This window comes from Lithobates pipiens, unplaced genomic scaffold (genome assembly GCF_037356315.1).
Source record: "Lithobates pipiens isolate NorthernLeopardFrog02 unplaced genomic scaffold, aLitPip1_a1.2 Scaffold_13, whole genome shotgun sequence".
Classification (NCBI taxonomy): domain Eukaryota; kingdom Metazoa; phylum Chordata; class Amphibia; order Anura; family Ranidae; genus Lithobates; species Lithobates pipiens.
The window spans coordinates 104,622,844-104,649,930 of NW_027507718.1; the positions used below are offsets into that span (position 1 = coordinate 104,622,844).

A 27,087-nucleotide genomic window follows, 5' to 3' on the forward strand; every position below is an offset into this window, starting at 1 on the left:
AAACAGCTTGTGTTATGACACGTTAGTGCTATTTACGTGGACTAGTAATAATGTTCCGAGCCCAAAGTGCATGATGACTTTACCCATAGAGGCAAGGTTCCATGATAGGCTGGGTTTAGAGGAAATGGGTTAAATGATGTCATTCAAGCAGCAAGACCAAAAGCATATAGGGGTGCAGTAGATGTACTCCAGGCCAATGATCAAAGATAAAGCTATTTTTTTTTACTTTTATTTGGGCTGCATATTTGTTATATATTTTTTTAAAGCTGGAGTTTAGCTTTACCACTTAACCTTACGCTTACAATTTTCCCTACCCTAAAACTTAACACTTACCCCCCCTACAATCACCTTAATCAATAATCCCTAACCATAACTTAAGCTTAGCACTGATTTAATTAATTGATTTTTCAAATCAAAACTTACCTTCATCTTGCCAAAAAGTATTGAGCATTCATATAACAGATTCATTGCCAAAACCACTAGGTGTTTACAAGGAATACCAAGAGGAAAAATGTAAATGAATTGAGGACAATGCCTGCGGAATGTGCAACATTAAAAGAATGTTGTCTTTGAAAGCTTCAGCATTTCTATCCTACAGGTTCCCTTTATATCCAAAAAAATAACTTAATTAGAGAATAAACACACTGTTTATAGAGTTCAATGGATGGTTATGTGCCCTTTTTATTTTGCTTGTTGTGATGTGATTTAGCCTGGGTGATCTACTCATATCCTGCAAATGTAATTGTTGGAGATCCTTGGCTAGACTGAAATGATTAATTAAAATCACATAAAAAAAATAATAAGTGAAGAAAAAAAAAAAGGGTTCATACAATACATACATATTAAAAGACATTGTATGTGGTCAAATTGACAATTCAGTTACATAAATAAATAGTATTAGCAAAATAGTTGAATATATAAAGTCCAGGAATGTTTTTACTGGATGGTTTTACCAAATTACCACATCAATAAGGGAACCATTTCAAGTAAGTGCATTTTGCCAGCTAACACAATTGGCTGCCACCGTGTTTAGTGAAAATGGTCTTAAATGTGATTTGTTTCCTATGACCATGTTTGATTAATAGACATTGTTTTCACAAGCTTATGCCTTTATCATCATATTTATTCTTACTCCATGAGAAAACTGCACGCTAAGCTCCATTGTGCAATTTCTGAAAATGCTGTCAGATCTATCAGAATGACATTTCTTACATGCTTTTTGTCACATAGACTGTGAGTTGTGAATGCATTTTGAATGAATGTATATTTATTTTACATTCTAAAATGCCCCTTTTGACATATCCTTCTATTGTATCCTTTGTCAGTTATATTATTTGTTTTAAAAACATACTGTCCTTTTTTTTTTTTTTTGCAGGTACTATGAAACTGGCAGTATTAAACCTGGTGTGATTGGTGGATCAAAACCAAAGGTTGCCACTCCCAAAGTTGTAGATAAAATCGCAGATTACAAGAGGCAAAACCCCACTATGTTTGCATGGGAGATCAGGGACAGACTGCTAGCAGAACGAGTATGTGACAATGACACAGTGCCCAGCGTCAGCTCAATAAACAGGTATGACTGGTGTAATATATCTTTTAGCTTGCCTCACACTGTCACTTCTCACTATGTAAATTCTAAGCTTAGAACAATATATCCATTTCTGTTAGACTTGCTACATCCAGAGATTACCCATATGGCAGCCTGGAAATTGTACATAAAAATTAGGGAAAACTAGCAGGGACAATGTTTAGCGATTTTATGTTTTACTTCTTTCATCAGTGGTCTGCCATATATAGTATGATAAGTCGATGCTTAAAAAGTTGATCATTTTCATACAATACAAATTGGGACAAAGAAGTCCACAATTGCTGAACATTTCTTCTGTGTTGGGGTGTCATTTGAGCTTTTATTCAAAAATTCCGGCACAATAAACCCAGCTCTGTAATTATTCAATTTTTTTTTAAATACCAGCTTTCTATCTGGGGTTGACTTGGTATCAGTGTGTTGTGGTCCCTGTACAGTCTGCATAGCAGAGCTCAGACAGACAATTAGGTATACTGCAGTCCAAGGAACCTGACCTGGAGCAAATATGTAGAAAATGAGCTCCAAGTTTACTAAAAATTTCCAGACCACTAGCATTTCCAGAAGTGGATCAGCACTGACAGCTCTTATATTTTTTTGTAGTTCAACAGTCACAAGAGAAGCAGGGCAGTATTCGCAGCCCCCATGTCATTACATGTGTTCTTTAAGCAGCTCAGAGTGCTCTTATCAGCAATGGATAAAGTTTTGCTTAAAATATTGAAAAGAAGGTTTTTGTTGTTTAATAAAAGCATGAGGACCTTTTGAGCCTGGTTCATCAAATTGCATGGCATGGCACTTATGCCCTGCTAAAACCAACCTCTCAAGGCATTGATAATTAAATGATAAAACTGATTCTTCAAAGGCAAAATATTGGGGTTTGTGGCATTACCCTAGTGCATGTTGCGCTACATTAAAGTGACTCTAAAGGTATTTTACCATCATAGAAAAAACTATTTCTTAATCCAAGGAACCTAGTAGGCTAATATAGTGGCAGAGAAGTGTGGCCTGCTTGTGCAAAGAGATAGCATTTGTTTATTCAAGGTCAAAAACATACCAACTAAAACCATATAAATACAAAAGACCCAGGTTGTGTACACCTAAAACCACTTGTGCATGACAAGCATGCTCAGAAAAACAAAAACACATACATTACACGCAACACATAGAAGACAAACAGCCCGGACGCCAAGGGTACTGGCACACGGAGCACAACCACGGCTAATTGCCATATCACAGGGTAACAAAATCTGTCAAGGTGATACTAACGTGTGGAGGCTCGAGCTGGGGGAAGGCGAAGAGCAACCTGCCAGCTGAAGCGTGTATGGTAATCTTGATGTATTTGGAACCAATTCTGATATACCAAGAAAACAAACAACCAGGTAGGACACTAATCCATCACGAGTGCAAAATTCACAAGCAAGAGATGGGAACAGCTTCTCCCATTGCAGTAAAAAGTCAGGGGCATGCTGTTTAGCCTGTAGAAATGCAATTGGTCGAATTGAGCAGAATAGCATCTGTGAGTGTCAGTGAACTCGTAACTGTCACGTGGACCGTTGGTGACTGGCTGAAGGTAGTGACAGTTAAGTACCTGTCATCAAGGGTGCTGAGATACACTGTGGGGATCTTGCAATACTGCGTGGAAAATGAAGAGGCTGGGACTGAATGGCAACAAGAAAAGTCAGTCCATGTTAACACTGGATAAAATCATAGCAGTCTCAAGTTGCATGAACGATACTTTACTACTCCCGCATGAATCTTCAGCCAATCACCATCAGCGGCTGTCTCCACATGAAACACGACGCTCCATATCGATCCCGGTATGAGGTATTGTACATGTTACTGAGATATGAGGGCCGACCTATCAGTGTCTCCGAAGCCAGTCGCTGTGTTCTCTGCCTGGAGGGGCCAGTCTTGCCGGCATGCACCGAAACAGCCACTGGATCTGCACTGTAATTGAAGGAGTATCCCCTCAAGCTCGCCAATATATTAGGGGATGTTGAAGAGGCATATCGGGCGTTGGTGATGTCAACTCATTTTGTCAGACGAAGCTATGCAATCGATCAACTTGGGTACAACCAGCCTGACGGATTCTCTTGCAATAATCATTGTCTTCTCTCAATGGGGGGCAGCTTCCTCCGCCCTCTCTGATCCCCCAGGGGACAATGGCCCAGCAGGAGGGAATCCCTCATCAACACTCTCTGTGTTGATGAAAGTATTGAGCAAATTTCTTTCCATGCATGGCAGGTCTTAGAGTTTAGAATAAGAGAAAACCAACAACTATTGATATATTTACTTAGTGGGGGAAGCCAGGCTAAAAAAAGAAGAAGGTCAGCATGAAGATAAAAGCAATGTAGCAGCTAGCTATATCTCCTGAGGCAATTTAAATGTAAAAAATATCATGTCTCACGGCAGTATATTTTGAACAACACAATAGGGTTGATTTACTTTAGGCACATAGGCTGTTTACTTGGCAAGAGTAGTTATACTTTGCGACAGAATTTGCCCCAGAATTTAGTGAATGTGGCAAAGCTTCATTTTGCAAAGAAAACCCAGTCTTGTGGAAGGAAAAAAAATGCATTTTTGCTTGCACATGAATTGATGATGGAAGTCAGCAGAGCTTCATCTCATCCATTAAGCTCTAAGGCAAATTTTCTTTCTAAGTGAACAGGATATTTGTCTACATCAACCTCAATGGGCAAGGAGATTTCCCTTAGCATAGTGGATATAGTAAAACATGTATTTTATAAAGAATACCCAATGATGTGCAAGGAAAAATAAAGTATGTTTTCTTGCACATGATTTATATGATGGACAGGGATGAGGTCAGTTCAATTCACTAAACCAAGAGAAAAGGCCCTTGCAAAGTAAATAGTGAACAGCCTTTAGTAAAGCGACCCTGTGATTCATAAGCAGCCAGTCAACCAACCCTTGTGCTACAACTTTCGAAAAGTCACTGCAATTTCAATCATTTTACACTAGAGGGGGTTCTTGCAGAAGAGCATATTTTTAACATAGTGACAGTGAAAGCCATAAACATCAAATAAAAATAAAAAGTGTAAAACATTAGCTGCTCCTACAATTTTAAATAAACACAGTATTATGGATAATTCAGATTGCTTAGCTGCATTTGATGCATAAAATCACTACTTTCACTACACTCCGGTGACTCTTAAACCAATTTCTAGGTTGATTTTCATAGTTTCACTGAATCAAACATCTACTCATACTCTATTTATATAATGTTTTTGCAAAATTCTGCATGATTTTACACTAAACCTAACTGTTACGCGGAACTAATTTTCTGAACAGATTAGAGGGAGAATGTATCCTTTTTATGGGAGTTTAGAAATGGGCTGCATAATTCTTTAGATACACGTCAACAAATAAAATATCACAATTTAGTATTCTGAGCCATTATCATATAAGCTGGGAGCTGGTTCAATCAATACGATTTCTATTTTTACACTTCAGCCAGATATGTCTGTGTTACCATTAGCTGTCAAATGTCAACTCCTGAAACACTATTACAATCAAACTCTGAAAAAGAATATTAACATTTTAATAGTATATTGGAGGTAAACATCTTCTGATATTCATCAATATGTTTTATTTGTATTCTTTAGGGATTTATAATGTTGTTTTGGTTACAGCTACAAAGCCAACAATGTTGCGTTCACCATACATTTACTAAAAGTATATCTTCCTACATGTGTTTTAATTTACAGGGAATGATTCACCTGCCTTAACTGAATGTCACATTCACTTCTTTATGACTTTGATACAAATAATTTTATAGATTAAATTTTGCATGTTGTTTGTGTTTTATATTTTACTTTATTTGTGCAAATGTTTTCTGATGTCGTGTTATAGAAAGGTTGTCCTACACAGACAGATCCTTTGATTAGCAGGAGCCCTTGGTATCAGTATTTACAGTGGGTAAAGAAAAGAATCACCCCCCCTCCCCCCTTAAAATAAACAATTATTTTTGCTTTTCAGCCTGAAATGAAGACAGACACAGTTTTTGTTTTATTCAGCTGTATTTACTCCTTGTGTCAGTATTTAGTTGAATCACCTTTTGCTTTAAATCAGAAGTCCACCCTAACACTAAAACCCTGCATCTGTAGACATTCACGATCTAACACTAACCTATCTAGCCCTGTAAAGAAGAAATCAGTGTACATACCTTTTTTGAAGCTGATAGGACCAGATCTCAGCTGTGGCTTTGTTGTGGAGGCAGGTGCAGAGGGCACAACCGACAATGGAAGCTCCGTAGTAAATTCATGGGTGACATCACTCCCCATTCGTTTCACAGCCTATGTCCTCTGCAGAGCTTCCGCCACTGGAGACCGGATTGGATTGGCTTCAAAAAAGGTATGTGTAAGGTCTTACCTTGGTTGGAGTCCATAGTGCTGAGATGTATGCTTACCCTTGCAAATACACACTGGGCTGTGAATCTATCCACGGGGGCTTGACAGGAATTTACCAAAGGATTGCCGTGGTGAAGCTGTAGTCAGGGACGCCAGAAGTCAGAGTAAATGATGAACAGAGCCAGGGTCAGAGGCCGGGGTCAGTCTTGGAACACTGCAACTTGGAAATAAGAACACAGGAAAACAGGTACCTTTGGCAATACAGGAGACAATGAACTGAGTGAGGCCATGTTTTGTACCCAGCTGATTAGATAAACTGCCTCAGCTGAACCAGGAGTGACAGATACTAATTGCAAAGCAAGATCCAGAGTATAGCCCTCAGTGCTGCATGCAGGACAAAGCATAGCTGGAAACCAGGCTGAGTAATGAACTGATGTGTGGCTCAGAGGCAATACAACAGAAGCAGTAAACAAAGTCATGGATGAAAGTCATGGGTTCAATACCCCCTTGAGCCTCTTGGGGCATGACCACACCTGGCCATTTGCATTGGCATGGTAGGAACCATGACAGTATGTATATTGATTTTTTTCTTTATAGGGCTAGATAGGTTAGTGTTAGATTGTGGATGTCTGTAGATGCAGGGATTTTAGTGTTAGGCTGGACTTCTACTTTAATTACAGCCTTTAGTCTGTTGAGATATGTCTCTACTAACTTTGCACATCCACTCTTTGCAATATTTGCCCACTCTTGTTTGCAGGACTGCTCAAGTTCAGTTAAATTTGATGATAACCGTTTGTGGACTGCAGTCTTCATGCCATTCCACACATTTTCAATGGGGTTTAAGTCTGGGCTCTGATTAAGCCATGCAAGGACATTCACCTATTTCTCCTTCAACCACTATGTGGTAATTTGTGCTGTGTGCTTTGGGTCATTGTTGTGTTGGAAGGTAAACCTTCTTCCCATTGACAACTTTCTGGCAGAGAGCAGCAGATTTTCCCTCAAGACTATGATGGTATTTTGCCCCATCAATTTTTCCTTCTATGCTTACAAGTGCTTCAGTCCCTGCTGCAGAGAAACACCCCAATAACAGGATAATACCACCTTCGTGCATTACTGTAGGAATGGTGTTATTTGGATGGTGAGCTGTATTGGATTATCGCCAGACATAACGTTTGGTGTTGAGACCAAGTAAGTCAATTCTAGCCTCATGTGACCATGACACGTTTTTCCATGTGGCATCAGAATCTTCGAGGTGCATTTTGGCAAAGCTCAGTCATGACTGCATATGGCCTTTCTTCAGGAGTGGCTTCCCTGGGGAAGCACCCTGAATTGCAGCACACTGCATTATAAAAAAAATACAGCAGGTCTGATTTGCGATCGATTGTGGCTCATTGGCAGCCTGTTAAAAAATGGACTACCCTAACTGAGCGAACATGAACACATGACATAACAGACACTTGCATTAAATGCAGCAAAATTGTCTGCCTATGTGTGCAAAGATCAGATTCACCTACAAAATCATACAAGCAATGGTAGCTTCCATGCTTTTATCATAACAGGTACCCTTTAATGCAAAATTATCTTTAGGCTTTTTGGTGGTAAAAATATGAGCTCCCTTCAACTAGCTGATGAACAAAAATGATGCTTGAGTGGTCTTATACTGTCTTATCATGGCTACATTGTAAAGATATCACTGTTCGAATCAAACATGATATTCATTAGTGATCTGTAGTATATGATCAGAAAGGTTGAATTACTTCATTTGAATTAATCTTATTCATATTCAGCTTTTATTACTTTAATTTAAGGTTGACACTAAATGTAACTTTGTATCGTTCAATTCAATGCAGGATCATCCGAACAAAAGTGCAACAGCCCACGAACCAGCAAGTACCACCATCAAACCACAGCATAGGTGAGAAAATATCTTTTGAGTACAGAAAAAGATGAATGTCTTAAGAAGTTCTAATTATTCGTACGGATAGATAATTTTACATAAAATACTTCAGCATGCACATACTAATATAACTCCTTTGTCATTCTCCAGGGGCTGAACATGGTAAATTAATTTTATAAATACTGTTAAAAGGTTTTGTATTTTACTGATTATTATGATAAATAGATTTTACCCTGAGACAGAAAATTGAAATCTACACCAAAAACACTAACGGGGGACCATGGTATGTTGGATAATTAAAGTAATAAATCAAAAAATAGATACTTATTCATAACATTTTATGCATCATTAGCCAGTAAGTAGTTTAAATGCGCTCAGCTCCTCTTTCCATCATCAAGTCCTGCCTGTTCTTTGTGCAGTTACACTCTTGAGTAGAGAGGTGGGAGAAGTTTTTAAACATTTTTTTAAAAATGAACCTGACTTGAAATGTGCTTGTGTATGTGTTTAATTGATAGACTTTAGGTGTGCTACTTTTACCATAGTAACACTCACTTCACAAATTTGAAAAACATAATCTTGAATACAGAGTTTAAGAAACAAGCAAGAAAAGTAACAATTTAGTATCATGTAAAATAAAGCAACAAACTTCCAAAATTATTTGATCAATTTGGTGTGGCTCCAACAAGTCTGCAGTACATACAGTACAACAAAGTCTTAGAAATCAATGTTTTAATTTATCACTAGTTATGTAACATGACAAAAATATGTCATAAAAGTTTTTATAAAAAAATAAAAATCGATTAAATATTTGAAATACTCTTTAACCTCTTCAGCCCCAGAAGATTTGGCTGCTCATTGACCAGGCCATTTTTTGCAATACAGCACTGCGTCATTTTACCTGACAATTGCATGGTCGTGCGACACTGTACCCAAACAAAATTGATGTAATTTTTTTCCCCACAAATAGAGCTTTCTTTTGTGATATTTGATCATGTCTGTGGTTTTTATTCTGTGTGCTATAAACAAAAAAAAAGAGCGTCAATTGTCAATTTTGAAAAAAACACAATATTTTGTACATTTTGTTATAATAAATATCCCCAATTTTTTTTTAAAAAGCCAATTTTTTTTCTCAGTTTAGGCCAATATGTATTCTACATATTTTTGGTAATAAAAATCTCAATAAGCATTTATTGATTGGTTTGCGCAAAAGTTATAGTGTCTATAGATTTATGACATTTTTATTATTTTTTTTACTAGTAATTTTACGCAATCTGCGATTTTTATCGAGACTGCTACATTATGGCGAACACATTGGACACCTTTGACACATTTTTGGGACGATTGACAATTATACAGCGATCAGTGCTTTAAAAAAATGCACTGATTAATGTATAACTGTCACTGGCAGGGAAGAAGTTAACACTAGGAGGTGTTCAAGGCGTTAACTGTGTTCCCTTACTGTGTGTTCTAACTGCAGGGGCAGGGGACTGACTATAGGAGATGACAGATAGTGGTTCTTAGCTATTACGAACTCATGATCTGCATCTCCTCTTCTCACAGAACTGGGATTTGTGTGTTTACACTCACACTATTCTGCCTCTTGTGCCTGCGATAGTGTGTGGCCGGCAGTCATGAGCATCGGCACCCCCGCAGTGCAGCGGGCGTGCGCGCCTGTTATCCTGCTTAAAGGAGCCGACGTAAAACTACAATAGTTTGGGGGATTGTGCCGACCTGACGCAGTATTATGACTGCGGCCTGACGGCAAGTGGTTAAACTCAAATATAAAGACAGCTGGCAATCCTGGATAATGTGATCAAGGTGCCACAAATCATTAGTGATCATTGGGTATCAGGTAATATATACCATATTGGTACAATGAAGGTGAGGAGTGAAAAGTTGAACTATACTCTATTAATCAACATAAACTATTTTTAATCCTTATGCTGCTAGCATTGGTAAATAGATATAAAGGTACACTATATTTTTAGCTTTGACCATGTATTGAGTTGATCCCTGGTTCCTGGCCTAGGCCAAAATGATGTCATATATCTCAGGAGTTTTTGTGGGCTTTTTTTCATCTGAAGGAGGAGGGAGGGGCTTTCTTAGCTAAGCACACCTTCCTGCCTGCGTGCCTGAGCTAAGAGCAGATGGATTTCAGGAAGTAAATGCTGCATGAATCATCTGCCCTTACTCAAGGTGGCTGGTTGTTTTTCACAGTGATTTCTCAACAAAATAAATCATGGAGACATGGATAGATGGATGAGTTTGTTTTGAACATCAACAATGAATTAAATAGCATTTTGGTTTGTGGTGCTCAGATGCAGTTTAGTTTTGCTTTAACTTAAAACAGTCAATCATGCGCAGCAGAACCTGCCCTTCACAGGTTGGATGTTTGATGTGATCTCAGGATCACTTCATTTCTTTTAATGCATTAACAAATCAGACCCAACATTGGTATTTATTGACCATGTTGGAACTTAGTGGGATTCTCTGTGTGTCTCAGCAGTCTCAGCAGATATTAAAGTCAAAAAGGTAATTTTTTTCTTGTTCCTACTTAACTACTGTTCAGTCTTTAAAATTTAACTGTACTTTTTGTGCAGTTACACTTTTCTGTTAACGCCTTATTTTAAATTAATGTTCATTAAAATTGTAATTAATGAATGTTAATAAAATAATTCAAGTTAATTTGTGTAAAATTAATTAGCATTGATAACACATCATTTTAGCACCTATCTGTATGATCCCTTTAAATTCATTCTTCTGCCATCTTAAAATATATTTGTATATATGGACCACTTTTAGTACTTCTACTTTAATTACACTACTGAAAGGGCAGACAGGGAATACCGATGTATAAAATGTTGCTTTAAACAAATCTGTTTTAAACAGTTTACTAAGGCAGTGGAATGACGGCAAGATTATACAAGTTGGTCCAGATATTCTCTTAACTTTAGTCCTCTTTATAGATGCAAATTGGTGATCACACATCATTACAATGCAGTTTTGTCTCGGTAATCCTTCTTAAAAGGGTTTCCCCATAAGGATGGAGGATTTATACCTTCATCCTATTTAAAATTCTGTGTTGTGCCAAAGACTTATTTGTTGCTCCCTTTGGAGACATACCAGGGTCAGCAATGAGGAGTTTTGTACAAAGAGCTCACTGAAGCAATACCTTAGTTAGTTATCCTTCTGACTCAAAGATCTGCACGAAAGGGGAAAATAGAATTTGTTGCTACTTTCTAAATTCCACCTGCTAGCTTTCTATATGATGTTCACTCATGGAAGATGTTTTCTATTTTGGACACCAGCCTGTAGTATATTCATTTGTGCTCAGACTCAGCCAAAGGCTCATACTTACATGCATTGCTTGAAATGAACTTTTAGTGTGTATAGTTTACATTGTTATTCAGTTTATGTGTCTTCCAATTCATGTTTATACTACAACTATGTTATGAAATATTAAAAGAAGATTGAATAATTTATTTTGTGGTAACCCTTAAAGAGCATGTATAGTTTGGCCTGTGGAAGAATACCACAATCCAGAAATGCTTTGAGGGAAAAAAAAGTATTATTATATAAAGATGCTGAATTTTTAGGTGATTAGTAATAGCGCATACATATAGCCATCACCATTATGGTGATTTGGGATTATATATGGTTCTGAGCCTGCAACTGCTGCCCTGCCACACTAAATGTACTGTGGCGGGGCAGCAAGTGGTTAAAGGACACATACACTGAAAATCCCTACTCTTCAAAGCTATCCTGAGCTTTATAGTATGTGATTTCTAAATCTACATGCAGTATATACTGTATATATATATATATACTGATCACCCATAACGTTATGACCACCCACCCTAACCCATAGAGGCATGGACACAACTAGATGTCTGCAGGTATGCTGTGGTATTTGGTACCAAGCTGTCAGCAGCAGATCCTTTAAGTCTTGTAAGTTGTCAGTTGGGGCCTCCATGGATCAGACTTGTTTTATCAGCACATCCCACAGATGCTCGATTTGGAGAATTTGGAGAACTTATTATTGTGCTCCTCAAATCATTCTTGAATTCATCAGACCAGGCTATCTGCTCTATGGTCCAATTCTGATGCTCACATGCCCATTGTATACGCTCTTGGCTGTGGACACGGGTCAGCATGGGCACTCTGACCGGTCTGCGGCTACTCAGGCCCCTATGCAACAAACTGGATTGGACTGTGTGTTCTGTGTGTGTTCAACTGGAACCAGCATTAACTTTTTCAGCAATTTGAGCTATAGTATTTTTTCTATTGTATTGGACTACACAGATGAGCCTCGCTCCCCAAGTGTCTCAATGAGCCTTGGCCGCCTATGACCTTGTCACCTGTTCACGGGTTTTCATTGCTTTGACCACTTTTGGTAGGTCCTGACCACTACAGACTGGAAACATCCCACAAGAGCTGTAGTTTTAGAGTTGCTCTGACCCAGTCATCTGGAAATAATAATTTGGCCTTTATATATATATATATATATATATATATATATATATATATATATATATATATATATGTTATATAAAGTATATATATACCATATGTATAAAAAACATAAAACCCAGCAATCCATTCCAGCTGTTTACTGACTTCAAGAAGACAGCCTTGGCCTGCCCATAAATCAACTTTATATAATAGCATCTAGGTGAGATTCTCGTAAAGGCATTAAAGTTGGTTAAGGTTGTAACTAGATATTACTAAAGTTATATTCCCTGTATGCCATCTCCATTTGGGACCTTGTATTATGTCGCATTAAATGCATATTTTTACATCAACTTCATTTTTTACATATGGCTTTGGGATATGTACAGAAACATCAAGTGCGAAGTAGTTTTCATATGTACCCCTCCGGGTTAAATTTTGGGTATACTACATACTGTATAAAGTGTAAAAAGTTGTTATGATGTACAAAATGTCAGCCATTATGTGGTTTTGATGGTGATTATGGCTTCTTTTTTTATGATGTTAAAATAAAAATATACATTTTGTGAGACATTGTAATCGTATTTACCTAAAATGTCTCAATGGAAATGCTATTGTATGTTCGGTGTTTGTAGGGATTTTGGCATAACCGTTTGGTTAGTCCTTTCCCCCCCAAAGTTATTGAGTTATTTTCCATGTGTTGTTTGTTTTCCTTACCTTGTAATAATGGGCTCACTTGTGACTGCAGTTTGTAGTGTCATGGCTGATTGGTTCCCATATGTCCATGTATTCGTTCACCTAGCTTGTCCCTATTTGCTAAAGGACCAGACAACTTCCTTTTCCAGGTCACACAGTATTCAATTCTTGCTTTGCCAGTTCCTCTGTGTTGTATTACAAATGCGGGAGTGCTAATATTTCAATAAGGCAATCTCTGTGAATGCATTGCCTGTTTGTGTCTGTATCAGATCTAGTTACTGTTTAGCTCTCCCCTGTGGAGCACTAGACTGAGAGACCCAGGGACTGTGGAATATATAGTTTCCTAACAGGAAGTGTCAGTTCTCTCACTATAGACAGATATGTATTAATGTATTAATGTATTAATGTATAGATGTATTAATCTGTGCAGTGCCATGCCACATGCCTTATGTTTGAACACAAACAGAAACTGTCACCGGAATGTGAATATTTACTCTACTGTAGGCTATGTGTACATCGCAGCATGACACCATGAAACTACAAGAGCTATGCAAATCTTATACAGGTGAAAAACACAAGCTGCAGGTAGGAAGGTTTATATTGCCTACTACTGGCTACTCCTATGCAGTAAGCAGTCATTGAGTTTTATAGGGCTGCCTCCCAAGTACTAGTAAGTACTAGTAAGTACAAGTAAGGGAGGGTAGGTTAGTACTTTAATGGAAGTATACTTGTCCTTTAATAACTGTCATTTTACAAGGGACCTGACCTGTGCCATTAGCAGAATTTTTTTTTTTTTTATTGCTATGTGATTATAATAATTTACAATACGTTGCACTTCTATTAAAATTCCACACAGAAAAGAATTGTAGTTGCTTTTGAATGTAAACTTGTATGTTGTAAAGGAAAACAATATATTTGCTGGCATTCAGCTTGCATTGTTTCTTTTTTTTTTAATAGAGCTGATTATATTGAGAGGAGAGTATAGCCCCAGACAGAGAACACTGAGTGGCTCGCCTTGGTCTCTGTCACAGTGGAAATAACAAGTTCTTTCTAGTATAGTTATACACACACACTAGGACTAGTTAAAAGAAAGCTTATTAACCTACTGGCCTAATTTTGTGTAAGGCTGCTTGCAGATTTGGTATCGGCCTTATTTATACTTTACTTTACAAAAAAAATCTGTATTCTGTATTCATTCAGAAACATCTCTTTATTTTTAAATATCTGCAATCACTTTTGAAAACCAGTTTGTTCTGTTCGGCAAAAATTAATATGCAGGGTTATAGTGTATATGGACTGGTTAGAAGGAAAAGTATGGCCAAAACCCTTTTGGCCATACTTCTCCTGTGAGTCATTTCATTTACAGTTTTAGGGCTGGTTCATACCAGCAGCTGCATTAGAACGCAGCTGCTGGTCTGCAGTAGGATGACAGCAGTGTCGATCACGGTGCATCTCACTGTTTACTTTTTTGTAAATTAACTTGAATTTACAGTGACATTTCATTAGGTTCTATGGGCTGCAGCACAGAGCAAGGCTGTGCTGTTCAGAAAAAAAGAAGTGCATGTAATACTTTTTTTTTAGCACACACCGCCATGGACAACCAAGTAGGAGACAAGGCATTTTTCTTGAATAGATGTCCAATACAGTTCTATCACATCTGTTGTAAGTCATCCCTTAAAGTCACGAATGTGGTCTCCAACAGACAAACTGCCTTTCAGTCAGTAAAACTCTGCAACGAAATGTAGGTTGTACATAGGCAACATACAAATTATTGTTTATGCAGTCAGTTATTTTTGAACATGGTAGCTAGTGAGAATAACTAAAATGATTTCATTCCTAATCAATACCACTCTGGCAGAATAAAAATTATTCTGATTGGTTGCTGTGTGCAACAACAACAGTTCTTCTTTCAGGCACATTTAAAGACAAGATTCCATTTGTGAACATGTTTGCATAACTTGACTCCTAAGTATAAAATAAATGGTTACGTAGACCTAATTTTCCCCTTGTCCATTTTGGAGCTGGTATAATTTGTTTTATTTGTGCTCCTTTCAGCTTCAACTGGATCAGTGACTCAGGTCTCCTCAGTAAGCACAGACTCAGCAGGTTCTTCTTACTCGATCAGTGGAATTCTGGGAATTACATCATCTAATGCTGAGAATAACAAACGCAAAAGAGATGAAGGTAATAAATTCAGACTTTTGTCCTGTGCTCTACTTTATGCAACAACTGCAGAAAGCTAGAGTACTTGTGTTTGTTTGCCAAACCATTATCCATTTTACGTCTTTCCCTGAAGATTAAGTGTAACGTTTAGGTTATTATCTGTCATATCTAAAGTTAGTTCATAGAATTCATAGAATGATAGTATAATTTTTTCTTTAATGTTTTGCTCAGAGCTGTATGCTTCTCTTTAAACAATTTGCTGAACGGTCTTTAGTTAATCACTACTTGCTTTTTATTTGAGCAACGACCTACAGTTAAGTAAGATTTAAGTCACCAATGTATGCAAACAGGACTTTCATGAGTTTATTATTTCATTGCATAACAATCTGTAAATTTGTATACTTTGGTTCTTTACGGTTGCTCAAGTACTAGGGTGGTTGGGCTAAAAAGGGTAAAAAGGGTGATGTAAAAAGGTAAGAAGAAAAGCCCAAATGAATGCTCATTTATTGGAGAAAATACTACACTTTGGTTTTGTTATTCTCTTGACCCAAAAAAACAGAATTTATGAGTGGTAAAACTTAATAGAAATGACTTTTGTCCTAACACAAAACTGGACAATTCAAACCAAGCATAATGTGAAAAAATTATAAGCAGATATCACCTTTAGTAAAGACAAGATGTCAAAGTGTCCAGTAGGCCTAGAAATACAGGCAGCTAAAACTTCATAGAAATCATTATTTTTTTTTATAAAAAAAAATTAAATGAGCAAGAAAGATTTCTGGTTGGCCCCACATCCAGTAAAATCAGGATTTAGGGGTGAGCTGTGTACGGAGTGCAGGGTTTAGGGGTGAGCTGTGTATGGAGTGCATGGTTTAAGAGTGAGCTGTGTACAGAGTGCAGAATTAAGGGGTGAGCTGTGTATGGAGTGCAGGATTTAGGTATGAGCTGTGTAGGGAGTGCAGGGTTTAGGGGTGAGCTGTGTAAGGAGTACAGAATTTAGGGGTGAGCTGCGTATAGAGTGCAGGATTTGGGGGTGAGCTGTGTATGGAGTTCAGGATTTAGGGGCGAGCTGTGTACGGAGTGCAGGATTTAGGGATGAGCTGTGTATGGAGTGCAGGAATTAGGGGTGAGCTGTGTATGGAGTGCAGGATTTAGGGGTGATCTGTGTATGCAGTGCAGGGTTTAGGGGTGAGCTATGTAAGATGTGCAGGATTTAGGGGTGATCTGTGTACGGACTGCAGGGTTTAGGGGTAAGCTGTGTATGAAGTGCAAGATTTAGGGGTGAGCTGTGAACATCCAAGTCGCCCCCCCTTCCCCCCCTTTCCCAAGCACAGAGCTCTCTTCTCCCCAGATAAGTTTGAAGCTCATCCTCCATCAATACACGTTCCTCTAGCATCAATCCCCTTCCTCCCCCTTTCAATACTGAGCATTCCAATCACCTAACTAACATCAGAGTGGGGCTACAGAAGAGAAGCTGTAACTCACCGCATGTCCGTGGAACAGCTTCTGCCTGTGTGATCCCCGATGTGTTTTATAGAGTAGGGAGGGTTCTAAATGGCCATCGGGAGGAAAGCGCTGTCACTTGTAAATACAGAAGCAGCGCTTCTATATTTACAAGTGACAGTAGCGACCACCCATCACCAGATCCCGGAGGTGGAGAAACTTGGCTGAAAGAAAGCCAGCGGGCAGCATGGGCTCCAGGGGCAGCTGCTTTGGGCCCCATCAATGGCAGGACCCTGGGCAGATGCCCCATTTTCCTGTGGTAAAGATGGCCCTGGTGGCTACGTTCATTCTCCGGGGTCCCACTGTGTGTAGGAACAAGACCACTCTCTCTTGCTCACTCCAGAGATAGACTATAGGATTTGTGATGTGCATTGAGGAATGCACATGACTGCAACTAATATGCATTACTCACTTCAAAGAAATAGAAGTGAGAGGCAAAAGAGGAGATTCAGGAGCTCATAAAGAATTTTCATGAAAAATTGATTACAGAGCCAATAAGCATTTGATGTGTATAGACTATTTCTGGAAAAATAAGCATATTGTTTAGTGTCACTTTATTGTCATGTATTATTGTTTTAGGTCAGCGACTTAAAAAGTTCTAAAGCTAGAAGTGAAGCATGACAGCCAGTGAACTACATTTTTTTTTTTTTTAGAATTTTAAGACTTAATACTTCATTTTGCAATAACACACATTTTCCTAGGCTAGATAGAGTCATAATGAATAATAAAGCATCTATATATTACTTTGAACAACATGTTAATTGCCATAGCATATAAGCAGCATTTTGATAACCTTGCAAATGAAATATTAATAAAAATATAAACATTTGACATTGGGACATGGAGGGGTGGGAGCATAACCTACATTAACTAGTATGTGTTTTCTTGTTTTTTCCAAAATGTTTAAACGGGATATAGTATTTTGGCTGACATAAGTAATGGTACTTTTATCCTTTACACTGGTAACAGAGTCACGATGGATAATGCCTTGATGTTGGATCTAGAAATGTTGAATGATGTTATACCACTCAGTGAAAGTGTGGGAGCAGTATAAAGTGCATGTTCAGTTATTAAACAGAGCTAAGGAGTGTGGAAAATGATATTCCAGCATAATTGAGTTCAATTAATGTTCCTTGCAATTTTACTGTAGATTTCAATTGCACTTTTATATATCAAAAATATCCAAAAAATTTTAGTCCATTACCCTCACATCTCATTATTAGTTAGATAAGGCTTGTTGAACAGATAATAAACTCGGTGGGCAGTAAAATGTAATCATCCGGGTTGTTTTGTAGTTGTAATGATTCAAGCTTCAAAACATAGTCTTACTTATTCTCAGTTCTAAATATGTGACAAATTCTTGATAGCAGCACACTTTTGTAAATTTGTATGCAATGTAGTAACATTTAAAAAAAAGATAATTTTTGATAGTTTATTAATTATTATTAATTATTATTATTATTAATTATTATTAATTATTATTAATTATTAATTATTATTAAGTTTATGAATTATTAATTGCCAGCCTATATGAGTGACAGATATACACTAACTCCACATTGCCTGCTTGTTCAGCTAGTGGTTTAGGTAGGGCTTGGTGAAGGGCTTTTTTTTTTTTTGCTAAAAAGAAGTGAACAGGGCAAAACATGAAACATGATAAAATAATAATACCCCTAACTCTTACCTAACTCCTGTCCCCAACAATCAACCCATACCCCATCTCTAAACCTTAACCTAACCTGGATAATTCACCCTTAAAGTGGTTGTAAACCCTCACATATACCCAGTGAAGTGAACAGCCTCAGATACGCAAAGATGAAACAAATTTCCCTACATAGGTTTTACTTGTTTACCTGCGGTCTCCTCTTCTCTACAACCTTTCAAAAGTGCAGATGGTGTTAAAAATCTTTCTTTATCTGTCAGGAGCACAGAGAAGGGGGTGGAGAGACTGCAGTTACAGTGTGTGTGATTGAAGGAAAGGCACACACCCCCTCCACACAGTAAAAGAACTGCGTTCTGAATAGACAAGCTCTGTTCTGAGCTTTTTCCCCCCTTTCCCTTCCAATACAAATTTATCTCATGTGTCAGGAAAACTTGTCAGAAGTGACTCATGCTGATAACCGAGGAATGAAGCACCAGAGAGAAACAACACTTAGAGCTCTGGAGAGAGATAAGTAAACACTGCACATATATGTGCTTTACTCAAATTACAGGACAGCTGTGTTACTCATGAATGAACATTATTCAATGAATATACTACTACCACTGTGGCAGACAGACTTGCAGTTTAAATGAACTGCAAGTGCACTTATCAGCACACATGTAGTTCATTTACATGCTTGCAGCTCTGTAACTAAAAGCCCATACAGAGATACGGGCAGATTGTAGGCTTAGTACCTTGCAAGCTCCTGTTCTAAAAAATTATAAATGCACATCTTTACCTGAAAAAATATGTGTACTTGTTATTTTTTAATTAAAGGTAACTTTTAAACTGAATTCTTAACATAACAATTATTCTGTAACATTTTCTGAACAAGTAGTAGAAGCAACCTAAAACAAGTTCTCATTCAGCTATAAAGTTTGTGAAGAAATTAATATTTAAAATCCACCACACAGGCTTTGAAAGCTTAGCTCTTTTCCTGTTACTTTCTGTTGAACAAGAATTTTGGCAGCCTCTCTATCCCTCTATTGTAAACACACAGCAGGTGTGCCTAAGCTGTCTGAAACACAACGGTTGAATCTTTTTCTTTGTGATTTTTTTAGGATTCTTGCAAATGAATAAATCCCCATTAGAAACAACTATATAGATCAGGGATGACTTGTTTAAAAATGATTTTACTGGTTGTTAAGAATATGTAAATAGGTTTGTGCCCATACGCTGGGCACAGGTGCACTTTAACACTTCATCTGGAGCAAAGTGACAGTGTTTTTGCAAAAGGGAATTCCCAAACCTCTCTTATATCCAGTTGGAAGTTAAAGCAAATAGGCTGAGGAAATGTATTGTTTTTCAGAAAGAAGCTCTCCTATTATGGTAAATTATAGCCACATAAGTGAAATTTGTTGCATGGACACTAACCAAATTGTGGTTTCTGAAACCATTCAGGCACCAGTGGTAATTAGAAGCTTACCAGTATATTTTGAATTCCACTTATTGAAAAGGTTGATTGTTTCTGATTTTTGTTTAAAGCTGTAGGTCATATTTAAAGGGATGTTCTGCTTTTCCTCCTCCTCCTCCTCCTCCACTCTACCATATTTTAAAGTTTTTTTTTTTTTAAGGAGCGGGTACCTAGTTTTGACACCTAATTCCACACGCCTTGCCTAGGCAAATCAAGCAGAGGCTTGTCCCTCCAGGGGCTGCGGGTCCATTCAGAAAGTGCAGTGTGAATTGTTCGGAGCCGGCTGTGAAGCTGCAGGAAGTCACAGCCTGCTTCCCACACTCAAAATGGTGGGGCCAAAGACCAGAAGACCGGTGAAGAACCGGCCATGGTGTGGACCCCTGAATAATAATAATATCCTGAATAATCTTGAATAATTATAATATTAATAACAATAATAATAATCACTGGACTGGTAAGTGCATGTTTATTAAAAGTTAGCAGATTTAGTTTTTTTAACAGCTAACTTTTTTTCAGACTGAGGATCCTCTTTAAGTTACATTTGAAAGCTCTAAGGATTTGTTTATTGTTTGGGCTGCATGAGGCAGCATTGTTCAACACCATTCCTATACAAAGACTGCAGTCTGCAAATGATGCATACATACATTTTATCACAATGTTAACAACACATGGAAATGCTTTGCAAAACACTGCCATGCACAGAGTTACATGAAGTGTCATTTTATTAAAATTAAAAGAAAAAAGCACTGTGATTTGTCATAACAAGAGATCACAGCACAGTGCACAATGTCCAGCAGCACCCATAAAGAATGTCTGCTAGTGTCAATAGGCCCTTACTTTAATCATTCAGCTGCTTAGGTGAAAGATCCTTTGTTTTTTCTTCATCTTTGTGTATTTAATTGTTATTTGTGTATTGTGGCTTTACATTTTTAATTGTTTTTGCTGTGTTGTTTGTATGAAAAAGTAAAATACTGAGGCTAATGAGGGGCATTTGTAGCACAAGAACAGGTCAGAATGCATGTCCAGAGACACTCTGGGATTATCAATAGAAAAATCAAATCGACGTACAGATGCTTACAACTTTCTTATATTGCATGACTGGGGTACATTATGATGATTGCAGAGCTAGCCACAACAAACCCTGGGCAACTGCCCCACCTGCAGTCACCCCACCCCCCATCCTTCTCAGCCTGGCTCTGGTGGGTGAAATCCTACAATCTGATGAAGAGTGAACTTTTTCAGCTTGCAGATTCCAGGCCACAACAAGCCAAAAGTTTCCCAAGACTTCCCAGGGCTGCACTGGTATAGATGATGCAGAATGCACACTGAACATACAGCTGGGAAAGCTCTAGGGGGATACATCTGTGGTCACACCTCAGTGTTACAGGACCTGGGGAAAATGCTTGGTGCCACATTAAACTAATAATCAACAAATAATTTATTGATTATTGTATTATAGCTATCCATAGGAGATCAGGGTGCTTTCATGTGGACTGTGCTGTACAGGCACTTACCTTCTAATCATTAAGTTTCTCCAGAATCTCTTTCCAAGAGCAGGTATTGACCTCCACTCCTTGGGGGCTTTCTCCTTCAATGTTGTCCTGGTCAGACTTTTCCTGAATCTGAGTGCTTGCACCTGGGCGTTCAGCACTGTGCTTTCTATCACCCCTCTGCTTCATACATAGCAAGTCAAAATCCATTGTCTTGCTTTCAAATGCCTCTTTTACATTGCAGAACATCCTTCCATGCTTAATCCCAGGCGCTTGGTCTGTGGTGCCTGAGTAGATTAAGCAGGACTGACAATAGAAGTCACATGTCCCAGTGAAGCCTACCTGGCAGGGCCTCCCCCCAAACATCCCTTTCCTTCCCATCTGTACACATACAGCCCCCCACCTGTACACACACACAGACACCTCCAATTTCCACCTGTACACAGAAAACTTTGCTCTTGTACACATACAGTCCCCTGATGAGGTAGGTGCAGCTTTCCATGCGGCATCCCCCCCACTGAAGTGAAAACTGTGCCCAGGTCAAATATTCCTCCTGCAATGGCCTTCTCCTTGCCCTGGGTTCCTATGCAATGGTAGTAGATTGGACTCCGCAAATAAGTATGCTAACATCCTTGCAATGTATATATAACTGAACTGGAGAGGATTTTGTTTATTTCTCTTGTTTATACAGTGAATAAATACAGTAGTGTTACCTCCCTTCCCTCAGCCTGCTGATGTGACATTGAAGGAACATCCGCACATTAGTGAAGGTATCTCTGTGCTCTTACCTGTTCCATAGGCCCATTCAAAGCACTGTGAAATGCAATGTAATTTAATTGGGAGACATGGGTACTTGCGTTTGATTTGGTATCATAGTTACATAGTTAGTAAGGTTGAATAAAGACACCAGTCCATCCAGTTCAACCTGAGTGAGTGTCTACAATTTTCCCTATCCCTGTACATTGCACACTTACACCGGTCCCTACCCTCAAGGAGCCCACAATCCAAGGTCCCCATTCATATACTAGGGCCAATTTTTGGACAGAAGCCAATTAACCTACCTGCATGTCTTTGGAGTATGGGAGGAAACCGGAGTACCCGGAGTAAACCCACGCAGGCACAGGGAGAACATGCAAACTCCAGGCAGGTAGTGTCGTGGTTGGGATTCGAACCAGCGACCCATTTTACTGCTAGGTGTGCTGGAGAGGAAAAAACATGCTGATTGGGGGAGAGAGCATAACAACAGTTATGGCAGCTCATCAGTGTGCTTCTTCTCCTTTCACTGTCCAGTCACATGGTTGAGAGAAGACCTGTAAGTAAAAATTAAACTGCAGCAGAGAAAGGTCAGGTGCCCTCCCCTGCTAGAATGGGCTGTACTGTGCTGAGCTGCATATATCTCAAGACTGGTGGACAGAAATACAAATCCTTTTTGCAGGCAAGACAGCTCTCATATAGGTATTTTATCTGTGTATTTAGCAGTTTGCCTAAAATTACGATTTAATACAGATACGGCTTTGAGATACTTATACTATCTCTATTTGATGATTTCTGAACAAATAAATAAATAGATTAAATAGTGTTATTTTTATATTTACCTGGAGTTAAGCATTTAACATAAAAAAGTAGATCATCTAGACTGAATATGGCATTTGAATTTCTGTTTTTAAAATCCAGGATTTTTTTTTAAGATCTCCAACACCTAGGAGTGTCCTAGGAAATTGGGGATAATTGACAGCTATGTTATATATATTCAGCACATAACAACAGCAGCGATAACCTTTCCTATCACAGTCTCTTTTTCTGTTGCTGAAATATGGATACAAACAAGCACTTTTCACCTCAAGCCAAAATAATTAAGATTTTTTTTTTGGGAATGTGTACCAGTACATAAATTCATTTCAGAAATACCTTATTGCCTTATTAATATTTTAGTTTATGGCTCCTATTTTTCACAAATTAAAAAATCCATATCTTATTACAAGGTGAACATGAACGAGGCACTTCTGGCCAAGGCACTCTTCGTGTTGCACTCTGGAGTGGAAGGGATTATGAATTCCGCAGAGCACCTTGTATAGAGTTGATTTATTACCTTTTTGTTCCTCTAACTCCTGGCATTTTTTAAACAGATGTCACCAGTCCTTAACCCAGTGGGTTGCCTGCTTGGTAACAACAGGGGCAAACCAAATCAGACAATCTTTATTGGTTTATAGGGTTCAGGGTGTCATTTTTTTTCGTCTGCTATAATACGGACTCAGAGCAGATGTGACTTGGTGGGAGATCAGTTGTTTTCACTTTCTGAAAGAGGACACATAATGGAAGATTGACACAGGGGGCAGATTAAATCTGCACAGTGAGGTTTTCAAAGAGAAAGACAAAACGTTTATTTAATACACTTTCTTGATAAATTGATAAAGTTAGATTATTTGTTATATATAACCTTAATCTCCATAAATGAACATAGTAAAATGACAAACACAAATTGATACAAACTAGGAAGCTCAATCAGATGCAAACTAGGAAGCTCAATCAGGCTCCTTGAGACACAGGAACACAGGAAGCGTGTAAAGGACAGCTCTAAATTTCAAAAAGGATCAATATTCTTGTACTTATTAAATTGATTTAACAAAACGCTCTCAATGGCATATTTACCAGATCACCAAGGAAGCAAAAACAGAGAAGATAAGGGTTTTCATACACTTTAAAATGTTCATTTTGCAGCAATAAAATGGTTAGCAAAGCAAATGCCTTACTATTGGAAGGAACACACTGCTAACAAGAGCAAAAAGGGTGCTGCTCACCCCTATGAATCAGAAAAATAAAACGAATTCCCCCACCAACGGGATTTTTAGGCAGCAATAAACAGTAAGCGTAGCATACTATATAAAAAAGATTACTTTATTGTGTGGTAAAAACATGAGCTTCACCCAGGTATTTAAAATAAAAAGATATAAATAGAACCAAGCTTGTACATACAAAAATTGCAATGACAATTGGGCATACACTAAGCAGACCTAACTATAAATATACTGTATAAGATTAGTAACAGCAAAAATAAATTTATAGTTCTAACGCGTTTCAACCACTAGGGTCTTCTTCAGAGAAAGTCTGTTGATAGAGAGACAAGATACAACTTAATAAATCTATCGAATAGGATTAGTATTAAACATATTCTAGATTTGTCAGTGTAATTACCCAGTATGGTATTGCCGAGAGGTTCATACAAATTATAGTGCTTAATGGTGGAGTTTACCCAGGTTCATGCTTAGACGTCCTTCACAGGTTACAAAAGATATATGGTCCATACATCTCGCCACAGAATCCAGCAGTGGGGTGAGGGTCGGAAGCCCAGAGGCGCGGCTCACGAGCGGTCACACGACAAAACCCTATGCCCCACAAAGGTTGTAGGGAATAGGTGCAAGCGTAGGCAGCCTGCCTGTATGGTAAGTCACGCCTGTGATGAAAATCCCAACATTAAATCTGCACAGTGAGGTTTTCAAAGAGAAAGACAAAACGTTTATTTAATACACTTTCTTGATAAATTGATAAAGTTAGATTATTTGTTATATATAGCCTTAATCTCCATAAATGAACATAGTAAAATGACAAACACAAATTGATACAAGTTTGGGGTATTACTAAGCACTTGCTCTGCTTCCACAATGTCCAGAAAGTCATTTTTATTACATGTCTGTGATACATACACATTTGCCCAGCTGTGTTATTTGTAAGATATATAAAATACATAAAAATACCTGTTTATCACCCAGAAAGCACTTCATTTTCAGTTGGGGCCTGAGAACACATAGCATTTTTGTAGGCTGAGTGTCAGCCCTTCCCAGTTTCTAAACAACTTAATCACTTGTTCAGCTGTCTTCAACTCCAGAGCATAGGCACTACTTGTAATGCTGAGATGCAAACTAGGAAGCTCAATCAGGCTCCTTGAGACACAGGAACACAGGAAGCGTGTAAAGGACAGCTCTAAATTTCAAAAAGGATCAATATTCTTGTACTTATTAAATTGATTTAACAAAACGCTCTCAATGGCATATTTACCAGATCACCAAGGAAGCAAAAACAGAGAAGATAAGGGTTTTCATACACTTTAAAATGTTCATTTTGCAGCAATAAAATGGTTAGCAAAGCAAATGCCTTACTAATCGCTTATATTTGGACAACATGCCCTTTCATCCCACATGTTTGGGGAGCATTTAGTAAGTTTCACTTGCCCCTTGTTGATGACAACCTAAACAAGTTAATATTATTTTTGATTGCTACTTTCACACAGTTCGATTAAAAATTGTTGTTTATTTTAGTGATATTTTCATGCAATAAGGTGTACCTGTGAGTTAAGGTACTCAAATATCATAAGTCACCTTATTCAATAGAATTTAAATTCTCAAATGTTAATTCCTTAAGTGTATGCCCAGGTATCACAAGTTTACCCCAAACCTCCCTCTTCCTGTCTAGAGCATGTTCCAACATTATTTTTACCTTGTTCCTGTAGTGAGAAGCAGCTTTTATTACTACCATTGAGATTATCACTAGACTTGTAAAATCTCTACACAGGTATCTCCTTTAAAACCAGTTCCTATTGATGTAGGCATGCAGTCTATAGATCTACAGTAGATCTCCTCGGTACACGTTCCCCACATATTGGGGTTGATTTACTAAAGGTAAGTTACTCCAGAGCTTAGTAAATGAGGTAAAGCTTCACTTTGCAAAGAGTAGCGAATCATGTACAAGGAATTTAAAAAAACAAAAAAAATGCATTTTTGCTTGCACGTGATTGGATGATGGAAGCCAGCAGAGCTTCCTCCCATTTACTAAGCTCTGGAGCAGCAGCACTTGCAGAGTGCAACTGCACTTTGCAAAGTACACAGTCTATTTGCCTTTAGTAAATCAACCCCATAGTGTGTAGACAGGGTTATTTTCTCAGTATATGCATGTGAACTGGGAGAGAGAGAGGGGTGAGAGATAGACAGAGTTCTGTGGTCCAGCAGGTGGGGCTGAAAACACTGCTTGGGATTTCAGAGCAGCAAAAAAACTGGGGGTGATTTACAAAAACTGAAGAGTGCAAAATCTGGTGCAAATGCGCACGGTAGCCTTTCAGCTTCTAACTTCATCTTGTTCAATTAAAGTGGATGTAAACTCACCGCTCATCATTTATAAACTAATGGCATACTATTCATGTATATACATGCCCCCTGCATGTATCCCTACCTTTGAAATGTCACCCCTTCTGTAGTTGAAACCTTGCAAAACTCGTAATTGGTGGGCGGGTCTATTTTCCGGCACTTGGTGGGTGGAGTCATGACACCACAAGACACCCTACCCACCTCTACACTCCCCTTGGCCAGGCAGCATCGCAAGGATGAACCTCGCGCCTGGGGGGGGGGGGGAAACTGTGCGCACAGGAGAAGCAAAACGAGTTCTGGGCAGAAGCAGAGTGTGCTCAGGGCTCTCTGCGCATGTGCTATACACTCGGTGCTGGCTGGATTCGTAACACTCTCTCTCTCTCTCTCTATGCTCGTTCATGAGATAAGGAAATCAGATACAACAGTGGGGGATGTGGCGACACACATTTTTCTGTGGGTCGTTTTTTATTTTAGTAAAGAAAGATAAGAGGATTGCTCAGAGCTGGATTCAACTCTTTGTGGCAAGACTGGGCACAGATGACTTGACATCCTCTACTGTACCAGGTAGAAGGAAGTCTTCATAAAAAAAAAAATGGGTTTACATCCACTTTAATCTTTGACAAAAAAAAATGGAAGTTGATTGGTTTCTTTGTAGAGCTGCACCAGATTTTGCACTGTCCAGTTTTAGT

At 38.3% G+C, this 27,087-nt stretch overlaps 1 protein-coding gene across 3 annotated transcripts in view; it reads left to right on the plus strand.

Moving 5' to 3' along the window:
• The window catches only part of PAX5 (paired box 5), a 322,505-nt gene that overhangs the window by 104,339 nt on the left and 191,079 nt on the right, over positions 1–27,087 (plus strand). For all 3 annotated transcript variants that reach the window (XM_077475368.1, XM_077475371.1, XM_077475370.1), the window contains exons 3-5: positions 1,376–1,573; positions 7,800–7,864; positions 15,047–15,175. In XM_077475368.1, the coding sequence (XP_077331494.1) occupies positions 1,376–1,573; positions 7,800–7,864; positions 15,047–15,175 (392 nt within the window). The remainder of the gene's footprint in view (positions 1–1,375; positions 1,574–7,799; positions 7,865–15,046; positions 15,176–27,087) is intronic.